The 17,196-nt window shown below is 37.8% G+C and overlaps 1 protein-coding gene across 1 annotated transcript in view; it reads right to left on the minus strand.

The window, feature by feature from the left end:
• The window catches only part of lmbrd1 (LMBR1 domain containing 1), a 65,745-nt gene extending 55,227 nt beyond the window's left edge, over nt 1-10,518 (minus strand). The window contains exons 1-3 of the mRNA XM_042501813.1: nt 10,447-10,518; nt 8,655-8,831; nt 7,348-7,411 (exon numbers count right to left, since the gene is read on the minus strand). Coding sequence (XP_042357747.1) covers nt 7,348-7,411; nt 8,655-8,831; nt 10,447-10,512 — 307 coding nt within the window. The 5' untranslated portion in view covers nt 10,513-10,518. The remainder of the gene's footprint in view (nt 1-7,347; nt 7,412-8,654; nt 8,832-10,446) is intronic.
• Nucleotides 10,519-17,196: the final 6,678 nt, after the last annotated feature.

Consider the following 17,196-nt stretch of genomic DNA (forward strand, 5'->3'; position numbering starts at 1 on the left):
TCTCTAAAGGCAATACGTAATATTTCAATTTGACAGGGTATTTTCACTTCCTGTTTTTTACGTTACAGTTGCATATAGGTGTTATGTCTTCATCACCGGTACAAAGATTTTTGATAAGCTTCAAAATGCGTCCTGATGCAAATAACAACTGTGCACTCATAAATACACATCTAAGATGTAACATAACTTAAATGCATTTGCTTGACCTACTTATGATGTCACTGATCACTTGCACTCTCGCCATCATAGAAAATGACGACTGAGAAACTGTGAGATTTTACAGATAGTGCTCTGACATGAACACACATGCCATTTTAACCAACAAAAGGATGAACATGACCTATATATACCACACTGACAATCACTCCCACTCATTCTGTATATCTGTGTGGATTCTTTATACAAATGAAGCTCGATCAAAAGGTAGCAAAACCATTAAAGTTAGAGTAGAAGTGTTATATAATTAACCCACTATAATTTCTCCACTAAGGTTATACAATTCTATGATTACACAGCAGAAAGTGGATTCAAGATAACCGCTACAGAAATGTTGACAGCATCAACTACAGGTTTGACTAAATGCATGTGGATATTTCTGAACCAGGAACTGACAAAAATTCACCAAAAGACAGCTATGTAAGGCCATTAAATTATTCCAAACATCAAGTAAATAATGAGAAGGGTTTTTTAAAAAAATCCGTGGACATCCACATGCTTATTAACTGTGATCAGCACTGAATACTGAAGTCAATCAGAGGAAGAAACAGGAGATCTTTATGTCAAACCTGTAATTATTCCATTTGTGAAGAGACAAATGGACAGTGCTGTCAAATACAGCCTTAAAGAAAATCCAACTTTAAAGGTTAGATTTGCAAGGAGGCTGTGCATTCAAGACACATGGAACTTGGTCTCCACCTACTGGCTAATAAAAAAGCAATGGAGGAGAGGAAATAGTCTCTGGCTCTACACAATCATCAACAGAATGGTCAAGTGGACTATGTAGCCAGAATTAGATTTATCACATTTTCATATTTAGCCTTAACACTGTAGCCTTCAGCAAAGTGTGACTTTGCTCAGTCTCAGCACACAGTCCTCTTTAAGAGTCATCTTCACAAACATATATTCACTGCAAACATATAGTCACGGAGAAACGCATCACAGATCCCATTTTACCTTTGTGAAAGTATTTCACTCCAACTGCAAAACTTATAATAACAGTCATATGACCTGATGAACAAGTCTATGTTAAATGGTGCGTCAATTTTTGGCATCTCTAAACTTGAAATGCATTTGCAGTATTTAAAGTACACTTGTACATAATTCGGAAATTATGCTCTGAGGAACTTTGCACAATGTCAATCAAAACTGCAAAGTTCTTTTTTTTTATTTAAGGGCAGTTTTACAAGCACTCAACCTGCCTTATCAACAGCCAAAGGTTACAAGACCACAACACATTTGCAAGCAGATCATTCTGCACCACACACTCCCAGAGCTATGATCACATGGATACATGCTTGAGGCAATAGCAGACTCTTTCAAGCTGCTCTCTTATCCGTCCCCTAACCCCTAGAATGCAAACTCTAGGTATGTAAGATTTTTCAGCTGGAAAAGAGAAAATGTATTCATACAAAAAAAATGCACATTCCTTATTTTTTGTAAATGTCATGAATAATTGAAATGTAGTGCCTACTATATTGTCACACACAACATAGAATCAAAGAATTTATGTGGAATAAGACAATAACGGTGCATAACATACATGCTGCAAAATCAAGTGCTGCATGATACACAACAAATTTAGGAGCTGCTCAAAATAATCAGCAACAAATATTGATTGATTTTGCCATAATATTTAATCTACTATTTACTTTCTTAAACAAACAATAGGACCTTTGATTTGTGGCAAACTTCTTGAGCGTAACTGTTGCACCATGAACATGGTTTTGAGGCAGCTTGGCCATTAAATGAATTCAATTACTGGTGGGACACAACCTTGTATTCAAGACAAAGCTTAAGCATTTCCATTAAAGGGGATGTCTAATTCAAGCCACAGATAGTATCAGAGAAAGATGCATATGAAATCGTGTTTGTGTGTCCAAAGGACTTTATACTATGGGTCCTTGAATGCTGGATTCACGTGCAGTGTTCATGGTCTGTGAAAGCCAATTTTCTAATGTCATTATACAAGTGGAAGTGGTTTCTTTGATTGGGCTGTCTGGGCAAGGAGACAGCTTGTCTTCCTTGCATTTGGCATTTCAGAACAGACGGTACATAACAGTGTTGCTGACAGGCACTTTAAGCCAGCATCTGTTAGAAAACGTGTGATCTAGTGTCTTTGGCATGACTGAATCTGCAATCGTCAAAGACAACAAACTCATGTTATCCTTTAATATGACAATCATGAAGAAATTTCAGTGGCACTAATAGCTTTCAGTAAGGAATTTATCAGCCAAAAGGCCTGGATACTGTCCCCATGAAATGCAACCAACCTCAAATACTGGAATCGAGGGGTGACCCACGGGAACTGGACCTGCCCTCTCTCATGGCCAGAGAATCAGACAGGATAAGTCCAAGATGCCAGACTGAGCGGTCAAAAAACTTACTAATGATACAACACAGTATGCCACAAGCCAAAACAATTTTTCAGTGCAAGAAAGACATAATCATTTTTATAAATACAAGCTAAATGTGGCAATAACAACAAGTAAAACAAGTGAAGGCTCGATTAGCTTTTTTTTAAAGTCATATACTGGAAAAATAATAGACATAGTCACCATGATGTCACCCACTGGCTTGGACTCCCATTTTTGAAGCCTTGAGTCTGGCTTTCTGGCAATTGCAATCTTGGATTTCTGGTGCCAGAAGTGACCAGATTTGGACAAGAGGGTGGTGCTGTGGAGGAGCAAGGGGTGGATCTCACTCATAGACTGTGGTGACGCCTTGCACGCGGCCTGTCATTCAAAATGGCCATGTCCTTAATTATGTGAGGCTTTAAGCCTTAATAAAATTTAAACAGGTGAGTAAATTCACAGTTGTCATCAATGGGGAACCAAGCTTAAGAGGCCCATTTTTTTTTCAGTACCAGGCTGTAAACATGCCTTTTTCTGCTGTAAAGTTGGGCATCATAACATGGGTGTCTATGGGAATTGACTTGCGCTTAGAGCCAGCCTCATGTGGCCAACAGAGGTACTGTTTTTGGCACCTCTGCACTGGTTTCATTTTCAAGCCCTTGAGCTTGCCACTTGGTGAACATACAAGAACAAATGTAGCTAGTGGCTGTCTTGGAAAGTTATACTTTAGCTAGTTCTCAGCTGCAAAAAAATCTAGATTACTTGGTTATATGCACAGTGTTTTTTGATGTAGTTCTCTATGCCAAGTTGAATAGGCAAGGAACACAAGCCCTGAGATGACTGAGAAGATTGTCAACAAACTTTCTGTTTTGCCATGCAGTATACATTTGGAAGAAATAATTTTAAGGCAAATTAAAGAGAAATTAACTCTCAGTTTTTTTTACTGCCACAAACTGGAAGACTGAATGATAAAACTTCAAAATACTCTTACAGTATAGCTGTAATGCTCAATGCCAGTAGGTGGCCTAAGTGTCAAAATTACAGCAGCTAGTACCTTACTTAAGTGAAGATGGCAACATCAACAATAGGTTCACATTTAATGTCCAAACTCCCTCTTGACCTTTTTGCAGAGATTTTGACTCATAGCAGGAAAGGCACAGGTGAAACAAATTTCTTTATGAAAGTTTCATTAACTGTTCCAGTAAGCCATGACAATGAGTCAGCTTACACAATACCAGGAATCTGGCAGTAGCTCACCTAAATGGAATTCATTTGTTTTTACTGGTATCAGTTACACTGGTGCTTTTCCTGCTATGACAAGCCAAAATGTCTCCTGTGAGAAAAGTCTAGACCTACCTATTTTGGGCACATATTCTCATGGTTAAAAGTGGACTGATGATGACCCAACAGCTATCTCTTGTGAAGAACTTGTAGCCTGTACGCAATATACCTTTTTAACAGCAGAAGTGCCATAGTATGAAAAAGCACAGGTATATTCAATAACATTAATCATAGCCGCATTCCTCTTGTGCATGCTGGCTCACTGGAATAGCTTACTAGGAAAATTATAGGATAACATCACCTAAATTAAGATTTCCAATATGTTATTTCCATAGTCTAGGACAGAGTTTCCCTATCTTCTCCTTGAGTACCACTTGGTATACATGTTTTAGATCTCTCCCTGCTGTAACACAGCTTAATTTTATGACAGTCTGTCAGCAAGCAGATTCAGGAGTTCATAACGAGTTAATCATTTGAATCAGCTGTGTTGGAGCAGGGAGAGACCTAAAACATGCAAGACATGTTCAAGGAGAAGTTTGGGAAAGACTGGTCTAGGAAATCAATATTTGTGAACCTGATCTACTCTCCCTTTCAATGCCAGAAACCAGAGAATTAAGTCTCAAACTTGTGTTGTCATTAAGTATAAAGTCTGTAGCTGCTCTGTTGATATTGCCTGAGATCAGACCTTGGGATCTGCCTGCTCCTCCTAGTTGACCAATTTGTCTGGCATTATGACATAAAACAGCTGTTTCTCAGTTGAAATAGAAAATGATCAATAAGCGCCACTGGGGGACTTAAAAATTTACCAATGAGGAGTATTAACAACAATGGTTGGCTCTATAGACAAAATCAACGCTGCTATAGAGGCTGCTCTAAGTCGACATGTCATCTCGATGTCTGTCAACATCGTAGTTTGTTTTTACTTCACTTCACTCCACTCCACCCTCACTCTTTAACCCCCCCCCCCCAAAAAAAAAACAGGTGTGTTGGCATGGCTACACATCAGTGTGGACTTAAAATGACATTAGCTTCAGGTGGATACGATGGTCTAAAGTGATAGGTTAGGGAAAATTGAGTCCCCCTACCCCCAGGGAAATCGGTTAGAGTGGACACAATGTCAGACTGCAGATGGAGACGGAGTGTAACGAGGTCAAAATTCTGTCTGATATCAGGCACAGACAATGAATGGGAGCCCATTAAATGGAACGGAGTCATTATTATGAAGGTTATCAATTTCACCTGTTCTTTTTATACTATGACAAGTCAAAATATCTGCTGCGAAAAAAGGTTCATCAGCATGTTGGTCATGCTTTAAGGCCCTGCACACTCACACAGGTGTTTTCCCTCTTTCTGGCTGACTAAGCTTTTAAACTACGCTATTATTGCACATGGCCAAAACATTTCATGAACCAAGAAAAATCATAAAGATGACATGCAGAAATAAAAGCACAATCAGACAAATGGATATCTAGCAGTCTGCAAATGCCCACAAAGTCCTCTCAGTCAAAAATGTCTAAATTAAGTGAAAACACCTGTGTGGATGGACCATGGGTGGGTGTGGCTTACTGTGGGTTATAAAAAGACAACATAAGAATACAAAGCTAAAGGCACACTGACAGAGGAAAACTAACCCCACCCACAGCTACTACAAATAATGATGTATCAACATTGAAAGTGACTTCTCTTTAAATCAGAGCTCAACACTAACCACACTAAAACGTTGCAATCACTTACAATGAACTCACAATAACAATCTTTTGGTAAAAGCTGTCTTCACCACTGCTATGTCAATCCTGACGAACCAGTCTAACAAACAATCTTATCAACTTGATTTGTAAGCACAGCATTTTCCTTTCCTGTTCCTCCTTCGTATGAAAGAGGAATAGTTTATAGCCACTCACATGCAACATCAATACAATGCAAATCAGTATTCTTAATATATGATGAAACAACATAGTAGGGTCCAACAGAGAAAATGTATATTATGTAAATATATTCGTATTATGCTAAATAATCTATTATAAAAGAATTGCAAGGTTACGTAAACATGGTGTTGTTGGAAATATGACTAACAACAAAAGACTATAATAGCAAAACGTTAACAAGGCTGCATCTTTGAGGCAAACTGCAAATAGTTTAACAATGTGAGTGAATATGGTCATCCCTATTCATCATTAAGACAGTGGGCAAAGTATTAATGATACTAAAATGTGTCTTCATGTGAAGGTCAAAACAATTCACCTTGTTTTTCGGCTCTAACATAGTTATGGGGTATTGCATATGCTCCCTCTACAAGTCACATTCAGCAAAGAATATTTCATCATACTTAATATGCAACGGTAAATGTAATTTATTATTGACAGCTTTGGTTGAGTAATGTAAGCTGCCTGCTATTTGACAAATTCCACTCATTTTAATGGTCACATCAGCATTTTGCCAGGAAACACTGTAAATGTTTGATATCTCTGATATATTGCATCATCATGGAAAACAAACTGTTCGGTCCGTCCATTAACATTTTCCAGTGAAAGAGGCTTTTCACTATCTCTTATTTCAACAATGCGAACCATTAGAGTTCATTGTTTTATTAGTCTCATTCATTTGACTGCCTTTTTTTGGCTTGTAGTTTAGTTTATTAAAAGGCCAGAGGCTGGTCTTGGATCAGTGAGCTACTGTATGGGCTTTTAATACATCTGTGATAGCTTGAGCGGCACTGCTCCAGAGCAGGTAAGATGTGCAACCCAAATTACTACAGAAAAACCCAGCCTGATCGCCAGAAGAAACTGTTGGCACTGCACTTTTCAGCAAATCATGAATATGTTGCACTTATATGTTTCATACATGTTCGATGATGTTTAAGCAACATTTTACTTTATATCAAGAACTGGAGGGTATGGTGAATGGTGAGACACCTGCCAAGACCAACAAACAACAAAATCTGTATTGTTTTAGTGACCCATTACTCTTTTTCCACAGGTATAGTGCCATAAAAATGGCACTGTTCTGGACACCAAACCTGGGTATTTTAGGCCAAAATAGGATATTTTTCTTATCATAACCGAGTGGTTTTGGATCTGCTACTTAATAACGTACAAATATTTTTTTTTCTGGCAATTGGGTTGCAATACCTTGTGTGAAAATGAGTCACCACTGTGGAAAACAATGAGCCAGTCTGAATCTCAAAGTTAAGACTGTTAACCCCCCTAAGATTGCTGTGTGGGTGAGTCAGGCCCCAGGTGTTCTTAAAATTGACCTGGCACTGCCATCAATTGAAACAGGAGATGAGGTTGATATCCCAGGAGAATGACGAAGCTCACTTGTCATTGATCGCAAAACAGTTCAACTCAGAGGAAATATCTGAACAAAAGGGCTAATACAGAGAATGGTAGATTATTTCCTTTTTAATTCTGCAGGAAATAATACACTCTAACTTTGATTTTTGTTGAAAATATATTTTTTATGTGCACCCACACAGGTAATAATAGAATGCACTTACTGTAATATCCATACAGCACGGTGTCTTCAATTTGCCCTCTCGTCTCATTGTTTGCTGCCCATTCCTGGATGTTACCAAAGGAAAAATGCATGAGAAACATTGCAATTAAGTTCAGGAATAACACAAGTATAATAATCAATGAAAACAGGTATCAATTATATTAAACTAACTAAAAGAACAGGGTATAAAATATTGTGTGATAATTAACACATACACAAACATACAGTGTATTTTCTGAATACTCTGTTAATTCAGCCACTTGTTTGTTGACCATACTCAGATAACCATTAAAGGCAGAGGCATACAAACAAAAACAAAATACACTCGTTAATGAATGAATCCAAGACCCTGGAAAGAGGTAGGTCATTCCTAACTAGCAGGCACATGGGCTACAGTAGTGCTCCGGCAGCTTTGTTTATCTAGTTTCATAAACTGAATTCAGACATAAACAGACAATGACGCAAAACTGACAGACACTGGGAGAATAACTCAAAGCTGTCAGACCTTTGTCGGAATCTATTTTTACTCATGCATAGCACAGGTGTGGGAAATTGTCCATCATAAGCTCACATTTTCTGGATTTTACTTTAAGAATGAATTGGAAAAAAAACTGTGAAAAGCTGCAAAAAGATTAAAAACCAGGTATTGTTTTTGAAGATATTTTGAAGAACAGCCTTAAGGAAAATGTTTGTGTCAGTTTCTGCGGTGTCATGATTCTCAATGCTCTGAATCATGCCGAAATGATCTCATTAATAATAGCTTCTGATCTTTTCCCATCATAAGATTGTATTATTACTCTTTAATTTCTGTGTTTGCATTTGGTAAATTTCAGCAGAGCAAGCACCACTTGCTTTTCACATTTGTAATTTCTTATTATAAAGTATGGTCACCAAGATATTACTAAGCAATCCTGTCTGATTAAGTGAATGAGGGATTAAGTTTCTGATGAGGACATGTGCAGCCTATCTCAGGTAGCCATGACTAAATGGTACCAAAAAAATGAAACAAATACCCTTAAGCAATCAAAGCAGCTCACAGCCCACAGAAAGAAACAAATTACCTGCTGTTCAAATGAAGATGCTATTACACACTTTGCTAAATCTTCAGATGGATAGAAATAAACACAATGACTCTGCAAAAAATTTATGAGCCAGGAAATGTATTCGGCTTCTAGATTGGACTACAACAATGTCCACTTTGGTTAATTCTTAGAAAATTACAAAGCAAAGATAAAAGCTGCCTCCGGAAAACTCGTTTGCATTTCTCAAATTGATTTTACTGGCAATTTTAGCACAACAGATACTTACCTTATAGGTACCGTTGGGGTACTTCATGAATGAAACAAGGAATATATCCACTGGTAGAAGTGCAGAGGTTATTAAAGCAATGGCCAATGCACATATTGCTGTGATAGTTGAAACAACTTCACTCTCCTGACGACTTTGAAATTTCCGGATGTATACCCAACAGAACGCTAGGATTGCCTAAACAAATGGAAAAACATTCAATAAGTAAGGTAAAACAACTGGAGAATAATATCATTATGAGAAACAATATGAAATGAGGAATACAGTATCAGAAATAGTACAATTTTATCTGATCTCAGGGAGAGTGGGTTAATAAAATAAGAGGAAAATAATGAAAGAATGAGAACATTAATAAGAGAATGAAAAACGAGACACAAACGGGAGTTGAAACGACTGTTAAATGTGATGTAATTCGATATTACACCCTGCAATAAATTCTACCTTTGCGTATCTTACTTCATCACTGATGCAATGCATTTTAATTGAACTTCATCACTCTGTGTTCATGATGTTGTGTCTTCCTGTGTCTTTTAAACACTGCTTGGACAGCTTCAGTGTGACTGCCATAAAGTAATACTGAAACTAATGTGTTAACACAACAGGAAGGAGATTATACACCGAGAACAGCCTGATTACAGGTGATAGGGAACAGCTGATCTGATTATATCATACTGCCTCCCCTTATCCTTCCAGCAGAGTAATGCAGACTCAGTAACATAAAGGACTGACAAGAAGTAAGTCGTTGATTTGCTTATGTATTCTGTTGCTATTTAGCATTAAAAGAAGAAAACAGAAAGAGGGAGAGGGATTTTCATTGTATCAGGCAGGAAACTCATTAGGCAGAGAAGCAAAAGAGGGTCTCCAAAATGACAAGGTCATATTCCAGGCACACAAGCTGTAAGAAGTGAGGACACTGCTAAAACTAGTCCCTTTAGATCAAGGGCAGCCATTCACAGACAGGATCAATTAAAGGCCCACAGCCTTAAGCCTCTGGCTGCTTGTTTTGCCAGGTAATGAAGCAGGCTTTGCATCTAAATAAGATCCATTGAAAGGTTTGTTCAAATAAAAGGGCTGCAAGCGGCGGGTTGGGAAGTAGAGCAATTTATTGGCATCCAGGCATTCTTCTGTATGGCTTCTGATTTAGCCATGTGACTCTGAGTGGCAGCTAAGATAATGAGTGCTAAATTGGGCTGCAGATTACCTAGCCGACCAACTTCAAGGAATGCAGTTAAGTAGAACTGAAGTCATACTGTAGTGTCTAAATGGGTCAAAATTATGACTCACAGGATTTAAATGGTAACATATATGTGTGTTTACAATAAATGCGGTGAAATGCAGCCTTTTCTACCTTCTCAGCGACCCTACATTATCTAGTCACAAGCTGTTTATTTGGACAAGGGCATTTTACACCTTGTGGCGAAACCTAACTACGCAATAGCACAGCTGGATGCTGTCCCGAGAAATATCCAACCTGACATGTTTATTTTCTGTATAATACAGTGAAATACCTTCCTCCTATTATCGACGTCATGGTGTTGTACACTGCCCTTGCCTCTATAAGTATGAAATATAAACGTTTAAACACTGACATCCTCCTAAAAGCCTGTCAGTGTGTCACGGCTAATGTTAGCTAAAACCAGTCCAAAGCCAATATTGACGTTAATACACCGTAGCCATGTCGCGACCGTTAACACCTCAACCGCGCGACTTCTTCACCTGCTGAACCTCTCAAACTGATTGTAAAACGCTCCGCAACTTGACGCAACGACTAGACAACTTCAAATGTGCTTACCAAAAGTATAAAGGTGAAAATAGACCATCCGAGCACAGACTCGGAGAGCAACGACTGATCCGCCATCTTCACTTCCTGCAATAACAAACCCACGTGCTCCTGCTGACGTCACCACGGCTTAGGACGAGGAGCGGCCGTGACGTCTCCGCAGAAAGTCCATAATGTCTGTGTGGATGATTACAGGAGTTTAAGTGAACTGCTGAATTTAACAGCTTTACTGGTGGTAGGACAGAACAGCAATATAGTGGAGTTTACCTATTAAACAGAAGCAGTATGCCTACATACCAGTAGTACAATATAGTGCGTTTTGCATAAGACAAATGAAGTAATAAATTAGGGCCAGCTATCCTCCAAGATGGAGTTAAAGAAAGTACCATCAGTGTGGAAAAAACATTCAGATGCTTCTTTCAAATTAAAAAAGCAATACCACCAGTAAAATTATAATTGTAAGCAAAAGTTTGACATATGTTCTTAAATTTCACATTCATTGTTACATCTATATATTATTACTTTTCATATTACCTGTTATTATAGTTGGCTATTACTGGCTGTCATAGATTGGGCAGAGTGATTGCGTGAAAAGAGGAGAGAGACGGGATGATATGCAGCAAAGGGCCACAAGGTGGAATTGAACCCATAGCCGCTGCAGCAAGGACACTGCCTTCATAAATGGGGTGCCTGCTTTAACCACCTGACGCCCCATCTACAAAGTAATTTTAAAGTAGAATAACAGTAGAGTAAATGTACAAAGTATACTATAGAATAAAATGACTTAAGTAAAGTAAATTGAAATTGAATTATTGCGACCATGTAAAAAAAGGAAAGGAAAAATTAAATAAAAGAAAGGAAATAATACAAAAAAGAACAAAATAAATAATTATACAATAATCCCTGTAAACACCTGGTGACTGTCAAACCCCTTCAACCGGTGCCTCATGAAAATCTTGTGCATTTTTAAAAATTTGTTCATGTTTGAACATTGCGTCAGGTTAATATTTATACTATTACATAATTTTACTCCACAAATTGATTTACAAAAACGTTTGTTGTGCATACCCTGTTTTCTGTACATGCTTTATGTGAAATTTCCAGCTAATTTTATCATCTATTATGATGCTCAGAAATGTGTTCAATTGCATGATTGGGTCAGCATATCTGATCACTTATTTGGGCTAGTGTAAGCATATTTACTTTAAAAAAAATATTTAATACTTATATATTAGTATAATTTCACATGCACATTTTCTTTTCCTGTTCATAATTATCATTTTAAGACTCCATGTATATCACTATTACACACTAAGTATGACTTTACTGCTGAAGTCTGTTCACAATTCATTCATAAAAAAACTGGCTATTACTTTATGTTGTCTCTGTAGTGTGTGACTATATGTCTTGCTCTCCACCACTGCATACAGTTACATTAGACTGACAGACACTTATCTGTTATTTTGCTGAATAGGACCAGTAAACCAGGTGAAACAGGAACATCTCTATGTCATTCAGGCTTATGTTTGGATCAAAGTTTATTTTTGTCCAAAGCACAGACATGGTGCCTAGGCTGACCTAACACAGATGCACTTTGGCTCACCTGAGGTGTACCTTTGGGTCAACTGGACTATGAATTTGTCCCAGGCCTGACCAGCTGGCACCAAGCACTTCAGCTAACATTCCGTGTTCATCCAATATATCTGGAAAACTCATCTGGTTCATCGAGCTTCAAATGTGTGGATAAACTAGAAGTAGGTCACTGAAAATTAGGGTGCAATGCACCTGTAGAAGCATTCCCATGTGTAGAGCAGATCATTGGGGTAATACTTGCTATCAATTATCCACCGCAGTGGCCCACACCAGCAAACAGCCACTGTCTTTGCGCTGAAGGTAGTCCCCTTATATAATTGTGTATGTCTCATAAAATGTGTATTGTTAACAAGCCAAATGAAAAAAATCCATATTTTACATGATCTGCTTTCTACACATAATTGTTTTCTTCAGCTTTGGCCTCCTAAGTTGATACAATTTCAATAAAAAAATGTGTAAATTTGTTTGTAGAGCGTGATGATTAGCTCTGAAACTGTGAAAATAAATAATTTATTATTTAGATGTTTATTTGACAGGGTAAGTGTAGCTTCTTAGCCACAAGATACTTTACATCTGTAGACCCTGGGCAGGAAAGAGAGAACAGCATCTCTGTTATTTTACTGTAAGCCTTCAATTGTGTGATTTCCATTTGTGGCAGAGAGAACTTTTTTTATTTATATCACCAGCTAATTCAAGCACTGACACTTTACTCTGTACTGTAGTATGTCTGACATGTACGCTGAAATTTCCTCAGGAATATGTAAAACGGATGCTTATTTTTGTACTAACCCTTATGTGTCATTTTCAATACAAGTTTCACGATATAACCGAAATCAGGAGAGTCAGATATTTCTGCTGTTACTTGAGAAACTTGTTAAGGTCTTTCTTCTTTTATATTCTTCATGTCCATGACTAGAGGGGCCATGGATTCCTAAAAGCCACTATGTATTTTTTTGAAGTATAAAAGTGCATCCATGGCAATACCACTCAATTCTTAAAGAAAATATGACTCATAAGCTTCTGTTTCATTCAGCAGGGGATCCAAACTTATGCAGCAATGGGATTATATAAACTTTTCTAGACTCTATGTGAAGTGTAGAAATCAGCTTTTTGTGCAATGCTAAGGTTCCACCCATATGCCAGGCACACTCACCATTTCTTCAGTTCTTATCCAATTTATCTCCCATGCCGACCCCAAGGTATCTAAATATAAAGAATTTTCTGCCTTTTCATCCTAGCACCCCACTTGCCGTTTTGAGCGCATAAGGAGAAGTCTACTCCATTTATGTAGTATATTGTCCTTTAAATTACATCAGTCTAAGAGTGTGCAGTCATGCTTCACCATGTCTGGAATTATTGAGACAAAATTAAATTATAACTTGAGTAATTACTTTTGCAAGGGGTAGACTGTAACAGCCCACGGTGACATTGAAGCTCTAAAGTTTCTGAAAGTGAAAATAATACTTTTCTACATTGTATTGGAGGGAATTAGTCTGTTACTAATTGGAATGAAGAACATTCTTGCTAGCTAATTAGCCGGTCACTATTGGTTTGGACACTTTCAAATTCAGCTCACTAGAATCAATAACCATATATCTAAACTTCATTCAGGCCCCTGACTTTAAATTTTTTAATTAAACTAATGCAATTTGTTCACAACCCATTATTCACTTGCACAGGAGAGGTAGGTCAGCTTAATTCATGCAACCTTTCAAAACTGCAAATGCCATTATCATGCAGCTTGGCAATATGCCCTAATGGAAACCACGTACCTAGGTCTATTAGAAGGGGCTTGCTGAGAAAAAGGTAGGAAATGGTCAAGATTTTTGTCAATCAAGAAAGGATTTGGGGAATACATGACTTACATTTGATGCTTTTTATCATCCTTGTTTAATAACATAATGATACAAGTCAGCTACAAGGATTCCTGCTGTGAGCAGGTTTTCCTCTCCATGTTTTCTCTGGAGGATGATTCTGTCGCAGCAAAATTACAGTATCACATCCACCTCTCACACACTCTTTTTTCTTTTTCTGACATCCAATCCAGCCTTCTCACCCCTGCTGAAAAGCACAAGAGATGCTGCAGAAATAGTTCCAAATATATCCAATAGCTGTAGCCCTGAAGCGCTTGCTCCTCTATCAAATCTGTGCTTTAATTCTTAAAATGAAAATGCACTGTCAATTTAATTTAATTTAACGTTACCTCCTCCCACTGACTGGGTGAGAAAATAGCTGGAGTTCACATGACGAAAACAGGCAGTGATAAAGTACAGGGATTTTGGTTGGATGTGGGATGGGTGTATGCTGCTGTCATTGTTGTCAGTGTGATATGTGGTGCAGTGACGTGAGGTCAGGTTCTGAATATATATATTTTTAATATAACATGACTGAAGCTGCACTGTAACCCCAACAAAATCATCTTAGTAATGTTCAGTGGCCTCACCTTACTCTAACCTTGACTTTTACATTAACTTAGGATGTGCATCATTTGCAGGTTGTGTGGCTGGCAATCATAGGGAAATTTATGTAAAATATAATGTGAACATCACACGAGAGCAGGCTGCTGGGGAACACCTGCAATGTCCTGAAAAGCAAATGCAGTTGTTTGTACAGACAGCAGACTGAAATGCACAAATGTAAAATTCATTGCAGGTAAGGGCAATACAGTACCAACAATTTTCCAGTGTCAAATTATGGTGCAATTAAGAGAAATGATTAGCTGATTTATCGCCCAACAGAAAATGAATCAGCAAATTATTTTGATATATAAAATAGGTTGGCTGAGGAGGGCTACTTCACATATGTAGGTTTCATAAACGAGTGCTGTTTAGATCCAAGGACAAAAGTGACCAAAACAGGAGAGGTTAGACTTTTGTCAATAAGTCAGAATTAAAAAAAAAAAAACAAAGCACACTCTTTTCAAAAGTCAAAGTGACTGTAATAAATGGGCTTGGTGCCTACATGTTTGAACTTGCAGCTCACACATATAACAAGGCAGATGCCAGGTGCCAAACAATCAGAGCAGCACTAGATAATTGCCACAGGTGCAATCAATGAAGTGAGTGCGCACACACTCAGTTCAACTATTTTTAAACTGGGCTTCAGAAAACACTGCTTGGTCAGTGGCCCTCAGCGTCAGACACGGACGCACAATGCGCCGTTAGCATCTGTATGGCATATAAAGCTCTCAGCTAAAGCTCCCACTAGTTACAACTATACCCAAGTGTCAAAATGTGATGAGTAAGGATGAGATCTCATCTTCCATCATATTTAAGTAAATATCTTTGTTTGGTCAGACGAAACAAGACATCTGATGACATCACTTTTGGCTCTAAATTGTGATGGACATTTTTAATCATTGCCTGATGTTATGTTGACCAAATGATTATTTGAGGAAATGATTGTAGATTGTAGAGTCGATAATGAAAATAAGTGTTTGTTTCAGTCTAATCAGAAGCATTTTGGTTTATGTTTATAGTCCACATATAATCATGTTTTAGTGGCAGGTATACAGTCAGCGAGAAGAGGTGGAATGCATTGCCCAAAATGCAGTCTCAGAACCAATCAGCTCATCTGACAATGCTTTAGCTTTTTATTTGTTTTCCAGCAAAAATATCTGCATTCATATGCAGATATCTATTTATAGAGAATGTAAAATTGACATCACGCTGTGTTAGATTTTATGGACGGGGCACCATCTTCTGAGGAATGTGTTGTCTAACCTGTACCTGCTATGGTGGTCAAGCAACTGACACTGAAAAAAAAAAAATGACAATAAATAATTTAGATCCATGTGAATTGTCAGCCCAAGGCTGGGTTAGAAACCCTGATGCACTACTTCTACTCACATATTCTGGATGTTGTAAACTATCTTGTTTTTGGACTGAGAGCATACCGCACACTTCAGATTTTGGCACACCAGCATGGCAAATCCACACCAGGGCTGTAATTTCCTATTTTTGATAGAGATTAGCTGAAATGACAGCAGAAGAAGTCTCCTGAACCTCTCCTTTTACGTATGCTTTATCGTCGTCACACAATAGCCGATTGCTTTTGATACTCGTTGTAGTTCTAACGCCATTACTGTAATAAGGATATTACAAAAAAGAGGAAAAAAGAAAAACTGAATTAATTAACTATTTAAATATGGCCCCAAAAAGGAGCAGCTTTCAAACAAACATGTTAACATTTATGTTTCTGTTATTTCTGTTATCTGTTATCTCAAATTGACTTGGGCAATTTTGATTTAACACATTAATTTAAATACTCATGCCTGTACCTGTGCCTCATGTTCACAATGTATTCCAAACCACTGCATGTCTGAGTTGATATCAAAGAGAACAGTTTCCCACAGCTATACCAATGAGGCTGCCCCCAACTGATTGTCTGTCATTACATTTAAATAGATGGGTCAATTATATGATCAAATTTCAAGAGTACCCGCTGCAGGCCAAACTGGCATGTTATTGTATCTTTTTAATTCTTTTTCTTTTATTGTCTACATACTGGAAGCTTTCATGCCCAGGTGAGCTCTCAGAAATGATGAATGGGACTCCTTAATGGCTTTTGTGATTTTTATGGGCACATGAAAGGTACACATCATTGGTTATGTCTGCATACAGATTAGTGACAGGCAGTGTGCTGTCTTTGTCTAGTATTTTGCCATATGTCAGTTTAGTAAATGATAAAACGGTAAAACGGACAGGTGTTTTACCTCTAAAGCCCTTCAACAATGGGGACTTAACTGGCGTAATGAAGAATCAGAATACAGCGATTAGTGTGTTTGTATTCAAGGCAAACAAGTGCTTGCCCAAAACAATAGTGTTTGCTGAGGTTACGTATGTACACATCCAGTACAAATATGACTCTATACACATGCAGAAGCACAAAGAGGAGTGTGCTGCAGGCTGTTTGATATCGATTTCCATGATGAGTTTCAGTTCACTTATCTGCATTACGAGAAGCAGAAAGCTATTCGAGGATAAGCTGTTGTTCAGTGTTGTTCAGTTTAAAGAGCATATCTTCTCTCATTGTGACTATATTAGCTAATGTATGTGTGTGTGTGAGGGGGTACTTAATTTGATCAATGCTGTTTATCACTGTTTATTAATAGCCGAACAAGTTTCACGTCCACCCAAAAATTACTAATTAAACACCATAAGCACTTAC

The sequence above is a fragment of the Plectropomus leopardus genome, chromosome 15 (assembly GCF_008729295.1).
Source record: "Plectropomus leopardus isolate mb chromosome 15, YSFRI_Pleo_2.0, whole genome shotgun sequence".
NCBI lineage: Eukaryota > Metazoa > Chordata > Actinopteri > Perciformes > Serranidae > Plectropomus > Plectropomus leopardus.